General features: G+C 37.1%; 1 protein-coding gene across 1 annotated transcript; it reads left to right on the forward strand.

The window, feature by feature from the left end:
• The first annotated feature begins 1,226 nt into the window (after positions 1 to 1,226).
• LOC140170507 (rho-related protein racG-like) lies at positions 1,227 to 18,933 on the forward strand. Its single transcript, XM_072193863.1, has 3 exons — positions 1,227 to 1,233; positions 2,125 to 2,234; positions 18,613 to 18,933. Exons 1-3 carry the CDS (start codon positions 1,227 to 1,229, stop codon positions 18,931 to 18,933), a joined length of 438 nt encoding a protein of 145 aa, XP_072049964.1.
• The last annotated feature ends 1,365 nt before the right edge of the window (positions 18,934 to 20,298 follow it).

A 20,298-nucleotide genomic window follows, 5' to 3' on the forward strand; every position in this document is an offset into this window, starting at 1 on the left:
AACAAAAACTCTTTTGACCCCACCATTCCAAATAAATTTATAAAATATCTTATCCAGGACTTTGAAAAATGCTTTCTAATCTCGTCACCGTGATATGGACTGGGACACTGGCACTGGACTAAGTTTGATTAAAGGGATTCTGGATTTCTAAAGGGTGTTCCCCCCAAAAAAGAGAATCCTCATTGTGCCCTCTTTTTCTTCTATTATCGAAAAGGGTTTTTTTTTCTCTCTTATTTTCGATCAAATATATTTTGGTATGTACAGAAACCTTTAATTACTAGCTTTAATGAATCAAAACAATTATTTTAATCAGCTCACAGCTTTTGAATATATGCCCTTTTAATAAGTGTATCCGTTTTGGTTTATTAAAGCTAACAATTAAAGGTTTCTTTACATACAAAAATATATTTGATCAACTTTTTGAAAATAGGAGAAAAAGAGGGCGCAATGAGGGTTCTCTGTTTTTGGGACACACTGTACGATATTGGACTGTACCCAGAACCGGATAAGATTCAAGACATTAGCATACGTTCTATTTTGGAAATATGTGCTTATTTAAGCACCAAGCGGCAAGTTCGCGTAAAATCTGGCAACCAAATTATTTTGGTTAATTAGGGTATGCTGAATTCAAAAGATTTATTTGCCAAGCCATATTGGAACCCTGTGACCCTTAAATGAAACCCCAAATCCCCTACACGTTCATACAGTGGGCAAACATTAAACATGCTCTAAAAAAAGACATGCCAAATTATTTGCCTGGGTCCAATGATCACCAAAATGTAAAACATTTGCGCGTATGACATAATCTCAACAGATTCAAGGTCAATATAGGGGTAAAAATTAAAGTTGCTCTGATTTTCCTAAAAATGAATGCAAACTGTTCCTCAAGGGATTCAGGAAAAGAACAGTTTTTACTATCTGCGATGTCAAGTTCAGAAGATAGATGATGAATAAATACAAATTCCAATGAATCCTTTATATATTTTGACTCTATGCTATGTAACATGCTAATAAGACATCACAGATAGTGCACACTATTCTTTTTCTGAAACGTCTAAGCTATGCGAACAATTTGCCGCAACCTTTACGAAAATTGGAGCAACGTAAACGTTTGACCCATAACTAACAAGCAAATCGACCTGTGACTTTTGTGCCCCATTACCACTTAATAGGTCATACACGCATAAACATTACATTTCTGGGATCCGTGGGGACAGACGCGTAATATGACATGTTTGAAAGTGTTATTGGAATAAACCAATTTTTGCCCCTATATGATCCTATGGGGGCATTTGCGGGTCTTTTTTTAGCGTCACAGTCTAAAAATATTTTTTGGCAGACAACAGATTCGATATCAGCATACCCAAATTAAGAAAATAACCTGGTTGCCAGCTTTTACGCAAACTTGCGGCTAGGAACGCAATGTTTCCAAAATAGAACCAGTCTATTAATGGCTATGGCAATTTGAGATCAAGATAGACAATTTAATGTGTGTCTTCCAATCGATTTTTCTAAATATATTTTATAAAAATATTATGACATCTACCCACGAAACCAATTTCGTTGAAAAGGCTTCATCGATCTTTAAATAATAACTGTAAAAGACATGTATATTTAGTAGAGTCTTCCCTCAGTACACAGATTGTACTGTGTACTGAGTTTTAAGGAAGCAAAATGAAACGCAAAACATTTCTCATCACCTCTAATGCGCTCATGTTGCTAGCCCATACACCCTCTAACCATACTAGGGTTCTTATGTCCATAGGTTCACCGTCCCAAAACGTCTCTGCATTTAAACACCCTTACCGCCAATTATTATGAGGATCCTGTACCCATGAAAATTGAACACGGTCCTAAAAAGACTACTTCGTTACAATAATTATGTGTACATGTAGATTGCCCAATACAAGGGCACGAACACTACGAATATTTGCTACAAATATTATTATTATTATTATTATTATTATTATTATTATTATTATTATTATTATTATTATTATTTATTATTATTATTATTATTATTATTATTATTATTATTATTATTATTATTATTATTATTATTATTATTATAAATTTGATATAATTTGGAAGCGTACTTAGTATCTTTTACAATTTTATTGTCAGGTCAGGAAGACTATGATCGTCTTCGACCACTGAGTTATCCCCTGACAGATGTATTCTTGGTGTGCTTCTCAGTTGTTCAACCCGCGAGTTTCGAGAATGTATCTGCAAAGGTACCATAATTAGCCATTAATATTATATGATAAAGCCGATTCATACCTCGTTACGATAAAAGTGCGCGCGTTGATTCACATACTGCAGTTACTGTCCGTTTTCCTATACACAATACACAGTGCTCTCACCATTGAGCTGTGACCTCTACAAATCGTGCCACGTTAAAAGGATAGGCATTTGCCTAGTTAACGTCAATGTGTGAAAAATAACCGGCCAATATTAAAAGTACTCTCAAAACTTCTAGCAAATATATTTCTCTAACATGACCTAAAATTACAGCTAGGTTAGATGTTCAGAAATATTCGTACTTTGGTAAAACAGTGAGTGAGGGCAAGGCATAGCTAGCCAAATCCCGTGTTAATTGAATGGAGATTTGACCGAAAATTTTGGTAAACGGACCGCTCACTTCTGAAGAATGCCACACGAAAACGGTACAAGCTACATTTAAAGTACTCTCTGTTCGATCATCATGATGAGTTTTTTAAATAGTATGCCGAAATTTGGTACTGTAGGTAATTGACAAAAGGTCGTACTTCGCTGATGAGTAAGTGACAGTGAACATGAAAATCAGGGCCCATAACCCAAGTTAGTAGCTAGTTAGTGGAGGCCGTCACGGGACTGATTATTGATTATTGAAATGCCTTATTAATAGATACGCTCGATTTAGGGCAAGAAAAAAAAACCGGACACTTTTGGAGACATCATCATCATCATCATCATCATGCATCATCATCATCATCATCATCATCATCATCATCATCGACATCATCATCATCATCACTTTCTACATTTTTTCTAAACAACATAGGGCCTACCGTTTTAATAAGATTTTTTTCTTGAAATGCATGTAACTATAATTATTGTTTAGAGCGTGATGAAATAAAACATCACGATTTTCATCACAAAACAAATATAATGCACAAGAAATCGTTTGTTTTAGAGCGTGATGATGAAATAAAACATCACGGTTTTCATCACGAAACAAAGTAATACATAAGAAATCGTTTGTTTTAAAGCGTGATGAAATAAAACATCACGATTTTCATCACAAAACAAAGTAATAGGCCTACAAAAGAAATACATTTTTCGAGAGTGATTAAATAAAACATCACGATTTTCATCACGGAACAAAGTAATACATAAGACATCGTTTGTTTGATTGCAAACAACCGCGACAGTTCGTCTCACACACATAACAATGCACTGCGATCAAATAGGTTGATGACAACATTTGATTGAATGGACTGCACTGCGCCATGATTACGTGCACCGGTTCAAATCCTTTGTTTGGAGCCAATCAATAATTTCACGTACAGCCTCTATGCAAATTAGAGTTTACACACGCTGCAGCTGGGGTAATCGACCGAAGCTGGTTGCCGTTAGTGATCGAATGCATGAGCTTATTTGCTTTATTGAATCGATTTACTGGATTAATTTCCTGTTAACTGGGTTTAATGCCACATAAGTGCATCATGTTGCGTTTGCGTGAAGGGTTACTTACATCTGCCTAATACATAGGCAGTTCACTTGCCCATTTTGCATACTCTGGCTATTTTACATTTAAGCATAAAACGCTGACTTGTATTAATTTGTGTGCAATTGACAGATTTTCACATCTGATATTGTCAGTCACCATACTCCCTCTGTTAGCTTCCCAAGTGGACTACTTACTTTGGGTTGCGGTTAAGATTCTTAACACGGGACTCTATGGAGAGTTAGGCCAATTTCTGGCATAACTAAAATTGGCCATGATGTAATACATCTTTAAATGGATCTGGCTTGTGATTGGTCGCCCAGATCTCGCCATTGTTTAAATCGTCCGGGCACGTTCCATTATCATTAACTACATCGTACACAACAATCTATCGTATGTGGTGGCGCGAAAGTTAAACTCTCAGTGGTGCATTGACGTACATTTAATAGCGCGTCATGTACTACCATGCTTAGTACTTGCGGATAAATTGTATTGATAAACAAGTATGATTGACAGTGTGTTTTAGAGATTAAAGTCCCGGGGTAAAGTTCTGCTTAAAATCCAATGTACATAGCCGGATTTTTTACTCGGGTTTTCGCGATGAATAAACTGGCAGATTCCAAAATCGTTTCCTCGCGTGATAATAATTATCAATCTGCAAATATCAGACATATTGGTACTTGGCTTCCGAAGTGAATAAGTATTTTTAAATGTATGTAAAGAATTTCCACATCATAGTGCCATTTCAGTTAATAAAAAAATAAATAAAAATAATGTTATGCATACATAACACCAAAATGAACGACTCCTGATTGGTCACTGTCTGCGTGTTCCGGAAATCGAGTAAACCAATGTCCTTGAACATTTTAAGATCCATTGTTGCTTTGACATAACTGGATGACACTCCCTCATTTCAAATATTTAGTTTTGGTTTCTCTTTTGTTTAGAAACCAAAAATCAAGGGATTAAAAAGTAGAGCTGATCTGGTTTGCAATCATAACACTATTGTGCTGGAAGGACACAGTATAGGGTATATAACCAGAAGTATACAATAGCCTATTGTGCTAACATAATTATTATCATGATTGATATCGGAAATCTATCCCGCGGACGACAGTTGATGCTCTCTGTCGAAGGTAGGTGGCATATTACACCTACAAATCATTATACATGCGCGTATATTGAAGGATGGGGCGGGGTTGGGGGGATTTGTTTGTTTGTATGAAACATAAACGATGCATGGAGATGATTTGTTTATGAATTAGTTTATTATCCCCGGGAAGCACAACCCATACCTCTTTAAGCCGGGGCTCCCTCCCTATATAACCACCTCTTCCCTAAATTACCCCTTTCCCCCTCCTCCTCCCCTTCATTCGATATCTTCATCTCGAGCTCTCCTCCCCTTCTCTTTCACTTCCAATGCTCTCTCTCATCTCTCTCTCCCCGGCCCATATCCCCTTGCCCTCCAACCACCCCCCCACCACACACACACACACACACATCACACAATCTCTTTTCCCCTCTATCTTCTACTTTTTGCAGTAAAAATTGCTTCAGTAAAAGTCATTAGGTTATTAGAGGTCATATAATGGCCTTCCATCGATTCTGGTACATGGGATTAAGGACATGAATCGATTTTGTTTATAGCACCTATACAATTACAATAGTGACCCCTTTGTAATGTCGAATGCAAATATTTCGATGGTCTATATTTTTCACAGGTGAATTAGCCTAGACTTATTCGGTTTTGTAAACCACGTCTTTCAATGTAGATTACCATGCTCGATTTCTCTCCTCGTGAATATTGCACTGCGAAATTTAAACATTTCTTTTGTATACTTAGAGTAGGTTACTTCAAATCAAATAATTTTACGATCCACACCACTTATAAGAAACTGAAACCAAAACCGAAACTGACTGACACAAATGTTCGGTTTTAAACAAAAGGTAGAAACAATGAGTTCGACATCTTATGATTCAAGTGGTTAGGCAGGACAATAGGAAACCACGTGACCAAAACCAAAACCAAAACTAAAACTATATATTTGAAATGAGGCACTCCCTCATTTCAAATATATAGTTTTAGTTTCTCTTTTGTTCAGAAAAAAAAAATCAAGGGATTAAAAAGTAGAGCTGATCTGGTCTGTAATCATAACACTATTATGCTGGGAGGACACAGTATAGGGTATATAACCTTAAACCATTGCTGTGACGTCAGTCTATTCAATAAACTGTAGATTATTTTCTACGAATCAACAGTTTTCTGCACGAATCTACAGTTAAGTGTGGATTCGTACAGCGAAGTGTGGATTCGTACAAACATGTAATCTACAGTTTATTGAATAGAATTATGACTGTTTCTAAATTAGGCCTAAATGATAGAAAACAGAACATTATCATGAACAAATAAAAAAAATGAACGACATTTGAAAATTATGAAACAATTTTACAAAGTAAAAAATACAATGAATACAATATTTGATTTGTATAAAGCGCTGAGCTTATACGTTTTTCCAAAATTATATAATACAGAGCTATTTGTATGTAAAATAACAACGCAAATTTGGCATTTTGAGTGCAACTCGGCCATTGTACTTTCATGTGTGTCATAAATCTATTATTCCACCAAGATTTATAGGTAGGCCTATGTACTTTTTTTCTTTTAATTAAAAATATTTGACCTTTTGTCGTTTTTTTTCTTCATTTTTGTTTTGTTTTTATCGTCACAAATTTTGCATTTTGCTGCAATTCGGCCATTATACTTTTATTCGTGTCATAAATCTATTATTCTGGTACGATTTGCTAGTATAATGTTCTTTCCTTTTTCTATTATTTTAATAAAAAATATTTATCTTTTGTCATTTCTTTTCCTTTTTTTTTTCTTTTCTTTTCTTTGTATCTGCTTTATATTTTTTAATGTTTTTTTTCAATCGCTGACGTATATTTTATTTGGGAAATATCGCTGCATAGTATATGCCTACATTTTGTATGAATGCATTTAGGCCTTTGTATTTGTTTATTTAATTGTTTGTGTTTGAGCATGTTTGATTATGATAAAATCCACAGTAGGTCTATTTTCTGTTTAATTTTTATTTGGTTTTCGTACAAAAAAACAAGCTGCATTTTTTCATCAGATGGTATTTTGGCATGTCAGTAGGCCTAGTTCGATAATTAAATGTTATAATGTTACCGAAGTCCGGGTACAATTCTGGGTACGTAGGCCTACATTGATCGGATTCGAGTTCAGGGGCATGTAGGTCAAATAGTTCATAGAGCCAACAAAATAAAACAAAGTCTTCCTTTACACTGTTTACAAATTTGAAAAGGACTTACCTGTGTTCGGCTAAAATTAGAATCCTATTTTAGATCCTTTTTCGAAACACAATTAACAATTATATATCCTCTGAATGATTCCATCGCAAAATTACAATTATCAAAATTATCATGATTTACGGGGTGCATTTCAATGGTTGTTCCTAAACCAAACTCTCGATTAACTCGATTCATGGAGTAGAGCATCAGCATTATACTGATATCCTCATTTCTTCTGAATATGTTTGATCCACTATTATATAATTTCCGTATGGCAAATATAATAATTCATTATAAAGATAGGACATCCATCATCTCTAATATAATTGTGTGTATAGCATGCAGTACACATAACGCAAAGCAGGTTTAGCTTCCTTTAGGTGCAACACTGCAATGCCAATGATCTGCTATGACCAGAGATGAACCCGTGACCAATTTGGCAATTGTTATGCAAATAGAAACCTATTAAAAGCATCTAATGTAGGGCCTAGAACTACATACATTAGAAGTGGCTATAAACAGCTATTGATTGTCTAATCACTTTGAGAGGTTTTACGAATCCACGTTTATTCAATTTGTGTTACAAACATTTTAAATCAATCCTAACATTTGCAGACTGGTGTTTGTAAGAATCCACAGTTATAGAGAGTAATAATAGGCCTATTGTTAGTATAAAGCAATGGTTTAAGTCAGAGAATACACTCGAAACTGTTGATTCTTGATATTAATCCACTCGGCTCCGCCTCGTGGATTATTATTCAAGAATCAACCGTTTCTCGTGTATTCTCCTTAACAGAAGTATACAATAGCCTATTGTGCTAACATAATTATTATCATGATTGATATCGGAAATCTATCCCGCGGACGACAGTTGATGCTCTCTGTCGACGGTAGGTGGCATATTACACTCACGAGTTCTACATGTAGGCCTAGAAATCATATACATGCGCGTATATTGAAGGATGGGGTGGGGTGGGGATTTGTTTGTTTGTATGAAACATAAACGATGCATGGAGATGATTTGATTATGAATTAGTTTATTATCCCAGGAAGCACAACCCATACCTCTTTAAGAGGGGCTCCCTCCCTATATAACCACATCTTCCCTAAATTACCCCTTTCCCCTCCTCCTCCCCTACATTCGATATCTTCATCTCGAGCTCTCCTCCCCTTCTCTTTCACTTCCAATGCTCTCTCTCATATGTTTCTCTCTCTCCCGGCCCATATCCCCTTGCCTCCAACCCCCCCCAACACACACACACACACACATCACACATCTCTTCTCCCCTCTATCTTCTACTTTTGCAGTAAAAATTGCTTCAGTAAAAGTCATTAGGTTATTAGGTTATTAGAGGTCATATAATGGCCTTCCATCGATTCTGGTACATGGGATTAAGGACATGAATCGATTTTGTTTATAACACCTATACAATTACAATAGTTGCCCTTTTGTAATGTCGAATGCAAATATTTCGATGGTCTATATATTTTCACAGTGAAATCAGCTTAGGCTGATTTCGTAGTCTCTTGTCAATGCTTTCAAACTAAATCAATGCTTTCAAATGTAGACTGCTTTGTTCGACTTCTCTGCTCGTGAATATTGCACTGCGAAATTTAAACATTTCTTTTGTATACTTAGATCAGGTAACTCGAAAATCCTGTAATTTTATTTGTCACACCACTTATAAGAAACTGAAACCAAAACCGAAACTACCTGCCACAAATGTTTAGTTTTAAACAAAAGGTAGAAACAATGAGTTCGATATCTTGTGATTCAAGTGGTTAGGCAGGACAATAGTGCCTCATTTCAAATATATAGTTTTAGTTTTGGTTTTGGTTTTGGTCACGTGGTTTCCTATTGTCCTGCCTAACCACTTGAATCACAAGATATCGAACTCATTGTTTCTACCTTTTGTTTAAAACTAAACATTTGTGGCAGGTAGTTTCGGTTTTGGTTTCAGTTTCTTATAAGTTGTGTGACAAATAAAATTACAGGATTTTCGAGTTACCTGATCTAAGTATACAAAAGAAATGTTTAAATTTCGCAGTGCAATATTCACGAGCAGAGAAGTCGAACAAAGCAGTCTACATTTGAAAGCATTGATTTAGTTTGAAAGCATTGACAAGAGACTACGAAATTAGCCTAAGCTGATTTCACTGTGAAAATATATAGACCATCAAAATATTTCCACAGACATTACAATAGGCACTTGACAGATTATGACTTCAGTGTTATAAACCCTATTATACACAATTCTATTTATGTGCATGTCGCATGACGGAAGATCAATATCATAGAAAGCTGGTTTAAACTAACTTTTATTCAATTTATTTATTGGAGAATAGAGAGAGATAGAGAATGAGAGATCGCCAGGGAAAGAGGGTATGTGTGTGTGTGTGTGTGTGTGTGAGGGGGGAGGGGGTAAGGGTAAGGGAGAAAGAAAAACAGATGGGAGAGAGCATTGGAAGTGGGAAGGGAAGGAGGGGGAGAGGGGTGCTCAAGAGTGGAGTGGAATAATAGGGAAGAGTCGATATCGAGTGTCAGGGTGTCCCAAAAGTCTCGATACCTTTTTAAACCTTTGTATCTTTAAGAAGAAATGGTATACAAAAAATTTGAAAACATATTTGGAAAGAAGACACTTGGGCAATTTTTTGGTACCAAACTTGCCCCTTTTGTGCCTCCTACTTAAAAATAATGTTAGATGAATGTATAGGCACATAACGCGTAGTACCATACAGCAGTCATTCCTTTTCTGAACATTCACAGATCTTCTTGGGCTTGCTGATACAGCACGTCTTACTTTATCAATGTTTCGTGTATCGCCTTGTCTTCCTACGTCCATAGCGCACTGAATCACGTACTGATCCTGTCTTAAAGAATTTGTTGACAATGTTTTTTATGCAGCATTTTGATGGTGCTCGAGCATGTCCAGTGAGTTGATAATGTTCGTTGAACTTCTTGAATGTGAATTTGTTCTTGAATATTGTAAGTCATGTTGATACAACGCCATTTATCACTTATTCGTGCATACAAAATGTCAGCACTGTGCAAAAACAAACCGCTTGAATGCGCTTGCATGGAATGGGGGGGGTAGCAGAGCAAAACAATGGTTTCAACAGGACGGTGCGACTCCACTCACAGCCAAAGTGACTCTCCAATGGCTTGAAAATCGTTTCCATGAGAAGATCATGTTCCTCAAAACTGATCAAACTTGGCCACCTCATTCTCCGGATTTAAGTCAACCTGATTTTTTTCTGTGGGGTTATCTCAAAGACCGAGTGTATAGCACAAAACCTCGCAGCATACCCGACTTGAAGGAAAACATAAAGAGTGAGATAAGAAAACTTGAAAGAGACACTTGCAGAAGCGTCATACAGTACTTCACCGTCAGAGTACGCGAGTGTGCGAATTTATATGATGGACATCTTGAACATATTCCGAATAGACTACTTGCAAAACAAAACAAAAGTCCAAACTACGGAAGAACAAAATAAAAATAATGTGAAGTTGTTGGGAATAGTGTTTCAAGTTGACAATGTTCCTGGTGATTTGTTCCCATTAACCATTTTTGCATATGCGCTATATTCATGCATAATATCTTCTGACTTAGTATGAAAAGGGGAGTTTCAATGTGACAATTCAGTAATGATAGGGGTATCAACTCAATCAAAACATTATTAAATCCTTGAGATAAGGAAAATTACTTTACCAAGTCACTTTGTTAGGATTGTGAGCAAATGCAGAAGAGGGTGTTAATTTGACAATTCGTTTCTCCGGTTGAAAGAACGATTTTCCAATATGATAAACATTTGCTCGTATCTTCATACTACAACATGCAAATATTAGCAAGTTTGGTACCAAAAAAATTGCCCAAATGTCCTCTTTCTAAATATGTTTTCATATTTTCTGTATACTATTTCTTCTTAAAGATACAATGGTTTAAAAAGGTATCGAGACTTTTGGGACACCCTGTATATAGGTGGCGGAGGGAACATAGGTAAGAGGTATGGGTTGTGCTTTCCGGGGAATAATATAATTCATAATCAAATCATCTACATCATCATGCATCGTTTATATTTCAGACAAATAAACAAAACACCCCCCCCCCACCCCTCAATATATGCACATGATTTCTACGTGTAGGTCTAGGCCTCGTATATATCCATATTTTATGTCTCAACGATGTCTATGCATAACTTATCGGAACTCTGGTGCAATTTTATGGTGTCATGGAAGTGTGCCACCTACGGCAGAGAGCTTCAAAAGTCGCCGGCGTTGATAGATATCGATAATTCAAATGTTAGCACAATAGGCTATTATATACGTATGGTTATAGGCCATTATACTTTTGATTATATATACCCTCTTGTGTCCTCCCAGCACAATAGTGTTATGATTGCATACCAGTTCATCTCCACATTTTAATCCCTTGATTTTTGGTTTCTGAACAATAGAGAAACCAAAACTATATATTTGAAATGAGGGACTGTGCACAATCAATTATGTATCTTTGTGAATTAACATGTCCTTTAAATACAGACGAACCATGTTTGCTTCAAATGTATTTGATAAAATTCCATATTATTGAGATAGGATTCTATGATGCAGCCGGGTGCGGCCACCGTTGTATGACCAACTAGCTTTAGCTGTAGTTTTAGTCGCTGGAGCTCCGCACTTCAGACGATAAAAAGGCATGTAAATCTCAAAGTGTATACACTTGATACATTTAATACATGGCCTTTTTTATATAACGAAACGGTATACGAAATATACCAGCTTATAGTTAATAAAGAAAGGTGATTATCCGTATTCACTGATCAATTTGGCATGGATGCAGCCCCCGTCTGCATAACATGACTACCGCCCGCAATAAGTCAGGGCGCAAATTTGAATGACAATACGCTATTTACATATCAATGCGCCTCATGCTAATTATTTAAGCCCTCTCCAGGAATTTACTCTATGTTTATAGCACGTCTTTTCTGATTAGCCAAACAGTCTCAACGCAGGACTACCGATTCTCATTGTTCTGCAAGGCTCACTTTTAGCTTTTCAAAGTAATATAGTTGGCTAACGAAGGATTTTTCCCAACTTTCAAACGCACATCACCGTGAGCGATATATCATAGTTTTGTCAGAATTTCCGTTTTGATTCCACCTTTTTTCACTGCCGGCTGAAAATTTTTCAAAATCAACGCGTGAAATCCAAGGCATTGTAAATCGATATCCCCGGGTGCCATATGCAGTGGTATGATGACCGGCCTGGCTACAGTGTTGCCAGAACTTCAATATAGCAAAGAAATTCCCAGGCCTAGCGCTCCTATGACACATCTTACATGCAATTGGGCAATATTTTAAACAAAACTTTCATTTACAAAACATATATGTGATGCGATCAAGCAAAATCAGTAATATTGATTTTGAGATATAGCCAAACAAAGGCAATATTTCCTTTTGTTTCCTATTGTTTTGGAAGCGCTTTAATTGCTCATATCTTTGGCACTGGTTGTTCAATTTCAATGGGGGTTTCTGCAAAATCCAGCTTCGTAAATCCTTTTTACTATCCTATAAGAAACTGAAAATTTATTATTGCCGAGTTCCGACTGATTTTGCTTGATCGCATCACATATAGGCCCTACTATGCTGTATATTTTATAAACTGTTTAGAACACACTTCCAAATACCCGGGTCCAAATAACCTTCGTATTAACATCCCCAGACTTTCGTTACCGTATTTAAACGCCAGCTCAAAACCAATTTTTGTAAATTGATGGTTTTTATGTTTGTTTGTCAATTTCGTGCCTTATAAGAACCATTCATTATCATTGTTAACTTAAACCTCTTCAAGCAATTAATTAAAAGTGCTTGCCTAAAAACAGAATAACTTGGATGTTAATACTTGACCTAGTGTTTCAATTGTCATGAAGGTGACTGGGTATGGTGCCTTTTGTTTGTGTTTGTTTGAAACTACTTTTGGAATAACAATACAAGGTTAAACATGGAAGTTTATAAAAAAAAACCTATTAAATAACCTAAAGGAAAAAAAAACACATTTGTGGCAACAATGAGCCTTGCATTGAAGTCATATTTAAAATGTGTTGAGTACCACCCCAAAGTTTCCCTATATACACCCCTACTACCCACCTCACACACCTCTGCACCCACCCCACGCCCGATAGGCCTATACATGTACCGTACATAATATTACATACCGGTATAATAATATTTATATAGCACGTTATAGCTATACATTTAAAAAGTATAGCCCTATTATGACAAATAGGCCTACATGTCAAATTAAAACAAACCCGAACACAAGCCTGAAAGGTGTAATGAAAATGCCAACCCGCGATGGGGGGGTGTCATACAAAATTCACCTGCAGATAGGAGGGACAGAAAAATAAAATCCCCTATAATAACACACTCATTTTTCTAGGTTTGGACAGTACAACGTGCGTCTCTTAATACGGACTAACCTCGGTAAACAAACAAACAAACAAACAGACAAAATGGTCGACATAATCATGGAAACCATATTTGCCATTGCAGGCTATCACCATGATCACGGAAGCAAATATCCAGAATTCACTTTAATTTACCAAAGCACCCAAATGGGAGATGTGGGCTACAAAATCGCCCGTCGAGTAATCCTGCTTTCAATGCAGAAGAGACCTGGATTAGATCAATGGAATTATCGACTATTTATGCTGCTTGCTTTCGAGATAAAGTACTGAGTTTGAGATTTTAGGAGCATGACGTGAAAAAAGGTGAAATTAAAACGGAAATTCTGACAAAACAATAATAGATAGACCCACACGATGTGCTTTACAGAGGTGGGAAATATCTTTCCTTAGCGAATTATATTAGTCGGAATCAGTCGGAACTCGGAAATATTGATTTTGAGATATAGCCAAACAAAGGCAATATTTCCTTTTGTTTCCTATTGTTTTGGAAGCGCTTTAATTGCTCATATCTTTGGAACTGGTTGTTCAATTTCAATGGGGTTTCTGCAAAATCCAGCTTCGTAAATCCTTTTTACTATCCTATAAGAAACTGAAAATTTATTATTGCCGAGTTCCGACTGATTTTGCTTGATCGCATCACATATAGGCCCTACTATGCTGTATATTTTATAAACTGTTTAGAACACACTTCCAAATACCCGGGTCCAAATAACCTTCGTATTAACATCCCCAGACTTTCGTTACCGTATTTAAACGCCAGCTCAAAACCAATTTTTGTAAATTGATGGTTTTTATGTTTGTTTGTCAATTTCGTGCCTTATAAGAACCATTCATTATCATTGTTAACTTAAACCTCTTCAAGCAATTAATTAAAAGTGCTTGCCTAAAAACAGAATAACTTGGATGTTAATACTTGACCTAGTGTTTCAATTGTCATGAAGGTGACTGGGTATGGTGCCTTTTGTTTGTGTTTGTTTGAAACTGCTTTTGGAATAACAATACAAGGTTAAACATGGAAGTTTATAAAAAAACCTATTAAATAACCTAAAGGAAAAAAAAAAAAAACACATTTGTGGCAACAATGAGCCTTGCATTGAAGTCATATTTAAAATGTGTTGAGTACCACCCCAAAGTTTCCCTATATACACCCTACTACCCACCTCACACACCTCTGCACCCACCCCACGCCCGATAGGCCTATACATGTACCGTACATAATATTACATACCGGTATAATAATATTTATATAGCACGTTATAGCTATACATTTAAAAAGTATAGCCCTATTATGACAAATAGGCCTACATGTCAAATTAAAAACAAACCCGAACACAAGCCTGAAAGGTGTAATGAAAATGCCAACCCGCGATGGGGGGGGGGGGGGGAGGTGTCATACAAAATTCACCTGGAGATAGTAGGGACAGAAAAATAAAATCCCCTATAATAACACACTCATTTTTCTAGGTTTGGACAGTACAACGTGCGTCTCTTAATACGGACTAACCTAGGTAAACAAACAAACAAACAAACAGACAAAATGGTCGACATAATCATGGAAACCATATTTGCCATTGCAGGCTATCACCATGATCACGGAAGCAAATATCCAGAATTCACTTTAATTTACCAAAGAGACCTGGATTAGATCAATGGAATTATCGACTATTTATGCTGCTTGCTTTCGAGATAAAGTACTGAGTTTGAGATTTTAGGAGCATGACGTGAAAAAAGGTGAAATTAAAACGGAAATTCTGACAAAACAATAATAGATAGACCCACACGATGTGCTTTACAGAGGTGGGAAATATCTTTCCTTAGCGAATTATATTAGTTTGAAACGCTAAAAAATGAATTCCGAAAAAAGCTCGTGGACGGATGTAAGACCTATAAAATTCCTAAATCTTACACTAAACGACACAATTTCATACCTAATTTTAACACCAGGATTTTAAAAAAAATGTATATCCAAGCACAATGTTTTTAACTGACATTACTGAAGAAAAAAAAATATTGCTTTATATATTTGACCGAGAAAATTAATTTTGTAGCAAAAAGGTGTATATCTGAATTGTGCTGATTTTAACATGTATCGATCGACTTTTAGCGCGACTATGCATTTCTAAAGAATCGGTAGTCCTGCGTTTGAGACTGCAAACATCAATTCAGTAAACTATTGAGGTAAAAATTTGCTGCCAATCAAGCGCTGGGCTTCAGCGCATCATCGGTTGATGGACAGTCATGTCATGTGGTGATACACATCCACACAATGCACGTGAGTACGTGCTGCGAGTTGCTGATATGAAAGGTTGATATCAGACGATTGGCGCCTCAGTGCCTGCAACTGCAATCTAGCTTACATTATGCGTTTGCGGTATCTACAAAATGATGCTTAGCGTCACGTCTACCTGGTCACGTCCTAATTCAACAGTCACATAGTAGAGAGATTGCGATTTCCAAACGTAACGTACGTGGAAATTCACCGTGATCTTTCCGGCCATAAACCCGCTTAGTGAAGATTAAACCGATAATGCAGTACTAAACCATTCTAGTAATCTATTGTCCAATGCAAATTTATTACCACGTGATAATATTAATCCAATGAGCGATCGAATTGTCCGCTACGGTCAACTAATCCAATCGATAATGACGCTATTGACATGTACGAGCGGAGCTCCACTGACCGAGTTTTGGGGTATTTTTCACTGGTTTGCTGTCATTTACTCACAGGCGGTCCCCCGTTATTATAAAGACTTTAGATGCTAATTATTTAAAGATTGACATGTAGAGAATAAACCATACTTGATTGACAGAAAGTACTAAATTTGTACCTATTACTGTTTCGTGACACCAATCTTCCAAATACGACCAAGCCAGGGCTGCCCGGTGAAGCAAAATGTGCATTGGAATAACACGGGAGTTTGGATAGATGGTAGGCAGGGCCGTCGCCATGGGGGTGTAAGGGGGTTAAAATACCGGGACTAAATTAACCAAAAGTTGTAAAAGGCCTAGATGCATCTTCCTTTGGTACGATTTCAGGGCACAAGTTGTCCTCAATTTTGTTCATTTTAGCATTGATGATATTGCAATTTTTTCACGCGCTTCGCGCGCATTTGTCACAGTAATGTTCTTTCAGATCAGTGGGACGATTTGGAAATTTTCCCCTGTCTCGGTGACTCCGGTAGATTCCCCTTTGAATTTTAGCATTGATATAGCAAATTTTCGCGGGCTACGCGCGCACTGTGTCAACTTTTCGTGCGCTTTCCCCGGTAAAGGAATTTCTGGGACACCTTGGAAAAAACCTGGGTTACAGTTGTGGGAGCGGGGTGTTTTTCTATCCGAAGAGCCAGAGGTGGCAATCATGTTACCTTGCCCAAGGGCCATCAAAAGGTAAATTCGGCCATATACCAAAAAAAAAAATTTCTCGACACCCCCTGAGAAAATGGTCTAGCGACGGCCCTGATGGTAGGATTTCTTTCTCATAAGAAATATTGTCCCTCGTTATTAAAGCTTCTACCGGGTTGAAAATTCAGATATTTTGAAAAGAATAAGGAATTGAAACATAGAGCAAGTACTAAAATCATAGCTTTTACACTTTTTGATATATGACGCTAACTAGTTCATCTCCTATATCTACAACACTACTGTGAATGCCCCTGTGTTGTGTGCATACATGTAATTAACCCTAACACTGACCCATGCTTTTTGGTATCGGAAGTCAAAGAAGATCCGAATTTTTCAAGAAGAAGAAGAATTTTTGACTTGGCACCCCCGGGATTCGAACCTTTGACCCCCCGCATGCCAAGCACACGATCGCGGACCGGTAGCTGCACGGGTTATTGCTGCCCGGCCAGCAATTCCGTGAGCATATCACACTTCTGGTGATTGCGTCATCGCAGTCCCTGGGATGCATGCATGTTATGCATTTTTCATCGTGGTAGGTTAACAACAACTGCATGATGATATGGTTCTGTAGTTGGTAATTCAATAACCAATCAGAAGTCATCATTTCACGGGTTGTCGTCAGACGGTGTGTTTAGTGACGGGGGAAGACAAACCGACCGGGACCGATGCAAGCTGAGAATGAGGTATTATCGAGTTTTAGCAGAATAGCCTTAAGGGGGTACTACACCCCTGGCCAATTTTGTGTATATTTGTGCATTTTTCTAAAATAAAATCTCCAGTGCAGTAGTTGTAGTCCTTGCCCCTATATAATATACATATCTTACTTGTCACCATTGCGCTATAATTTTTGAGAAAAATGCAAAAATAGGCACAAAATTGGGCAGGGGTGTAGTACCCCCTTAACCCGACGGCAATGTACCAAAATCGTTATTGGTAACACACAATGTACGGACTACCCTATCGTATATGGAAACGCAGTGCGATGTACCAAGTACTCACACCGCGGAAAGAGGGTCGACGCAAGCGGAATCAAAAATAACCCAAATGAAGATATTCCGTCCCGCGTACTGCGAGTGGAATATTACCCGCAGTGAAATAGTACTTTTCAGCTGACGCCAATAGCAATTATATCAATCATACATAAATTCTAGACAGTTCATTGGTTGATTACCATTTGCCATTTTTACCATCACCCCCTCCGTGTGATAGTCTTTACCATCATAGTGCTCTGCCGTAGTGTGCCTGCGCCAAGCCGTGCGCTGACTCTTGGACTCGCCGATTTAGTTATGGGGTGGACCCCAAAATGTGAAGTATATGACGGCAAAACATGGTGTTATGTTGATGAAAAAATTTATTTCCTACCGTAAATAGTATTTTAGTAATTGAATTTATGCACGAGTGATATAAAACAAATATTAACTGTCTTAAATTCGTGTAATGGTCGAAATATAATCACTCGGTGAAAGATGGTTTGTTCCATTCCACTCGCTCGTGTTATGTGTTGTGCATAATGTGGTAAAGTGCAACTTTTTCTGAAAGCATCATTTTTGGAAAATGTGATTATTTTTGACCAAAAATATGTTTTTTGCAAATGAAACAACATTGGGAGGGTTGAAAAAGGATCCTTCTATTCACAGCTTTTTGAAATTTTCAATTCAACAAAATATAAGTTATGCAAAGAAATGTTTTGTAATTTTAGGGGAGGGGGGTTATTTTATCTTGCAGTGGATACCGGAAATTACTTCTCATAACCCGAACACACCTTACCTGTTGGTTGCTATGAAGATAGACCTTAGAGATAACAAAGAGGAGATAAAACGATTGCTGAGAGATGGCATTAAATATCATCGGAATATCAAGGAGCCAATATCAACACCTAAAGGGGAACTACTAGCTAACAAGATAGGAGCAGCTAAATATGTTGAATGTTCTGCTCTTACAAGGGTATTGTATTTATATTCCATTTTACTAAGTTTTGCAAGGGCCGATGAAGGGATCTTTCTGCCCTTGAATATCAGACCAAATAGCTCGGTTAGTGTAATTTGAAACTAGAGCTACTGTCTAAAGATGCGAATGACCCAGGTTCAATTTCTGCCGGATTCTGGAATTTTTACAGTCACTGTTATTAATGTAGTACATCTAAAGAATAAATAAACATTACAATTTATGGCTTTATCCTGAGTATATTATGAGAATACTCCACACAATGAATATACACAACTGGTCTCGCTTTATTTTCAATGTTTACAAAGTTTTAGGGGGGGGGGGGGCACTCCAATATATTGGTACGCGTCATGTGCCTGTTAATAGACCCCCTCCCCTTTGAGACGAACTCTACACTCAATGACACTTTTCCTAATTGACCCCGTTTTTTTCATCAGCTTACACCTGATGCCCCCCCCCCACCTTTGTAGAAATTTACACTAATTAAATCTGCAAATTGTTGAACATATTTGATTTCTTTTGTGGCATGATGACCATACTGAGGCGATATTGCCCTTTCCCGGTTTCTCTATTCCATAGACTTGAAAAGGTCTATAATAAAAAGAACCCCATTCAAATTTGTAATACAATTTGCACGAAATGATAATTGAATAAATGCATTGCAATGCACTTGTTTTGGAGAGTTGCTACACACATTTTTTTTATATATCGTTATGAATTCGGCAGAGTGACGAATCGAGAATTTTAAGCAAATTGAGTTTTTGTATGCTTATGATTATGTTTCAGGATATCTTTTATTTCCACCAAAAATTAATGGTAAATCTTACTCACCGACGTAGTTATTGGAATTTTGATTTGGACGAATCGCGCCAAAGTGCGATAAATGAATTCGGCAGAGAAACGAATCGTATACTTAGCTGTACAAATTATGTTGATCTATAGTATTGTATAGCGGAAACCCCGAATTTTCTATATTACATGTCCTATACTAATATATTTGATTACAACCTATAGCTGTAGGTATCTTCTATCCAGTGATACCAAAATAAGTACAAACATTCCCCACATGATATTGCTGTGGTTTAATAATGTGAGTACGCGCCCGTGAAATTGGAAAATCCCGGAAAATCATATGCAAAATATAGGCCGGGTGGATATTCATACGTAGTGGTAGATAAAATGATTAAAGAGTTTAACTTCAACACTACCCTATTTTTCGCTCACCTGGAACGTTTTCACTAGTTCGACTAGCGTCTTCAGCAGATGGTGATGTTGTGATGGTATCTTGTCTACGATCGGGATAACCTTCACTGATGACGTCATATGATTGATAGAATGCCGCTACATCGTAACATCCTATGACGTCATTCTATCAATCATATGACGTCATCAGTGAAGGTTATCCGGATCGTAGACAAGATACCATCACAGCATCACCATCTGCTGAAGACGCTAGTCGAACTAGTG

The sequence above is a fragment of the Amphiura filiformis genome, chromosome 14, assembly GCF_039555335.1.
Source record: "Amphiura filiformis chromosome 14, Afil_fr2py, whole genome shotgun sequence".
NCBI classification, from domain to species: domain Eukaryota; kingdom Metazoa; phylum Echinodermata; class Ophiuroidea; order Amphilepidida; family Amphiuridae; genus Amphiura; species Amphiura filiformis.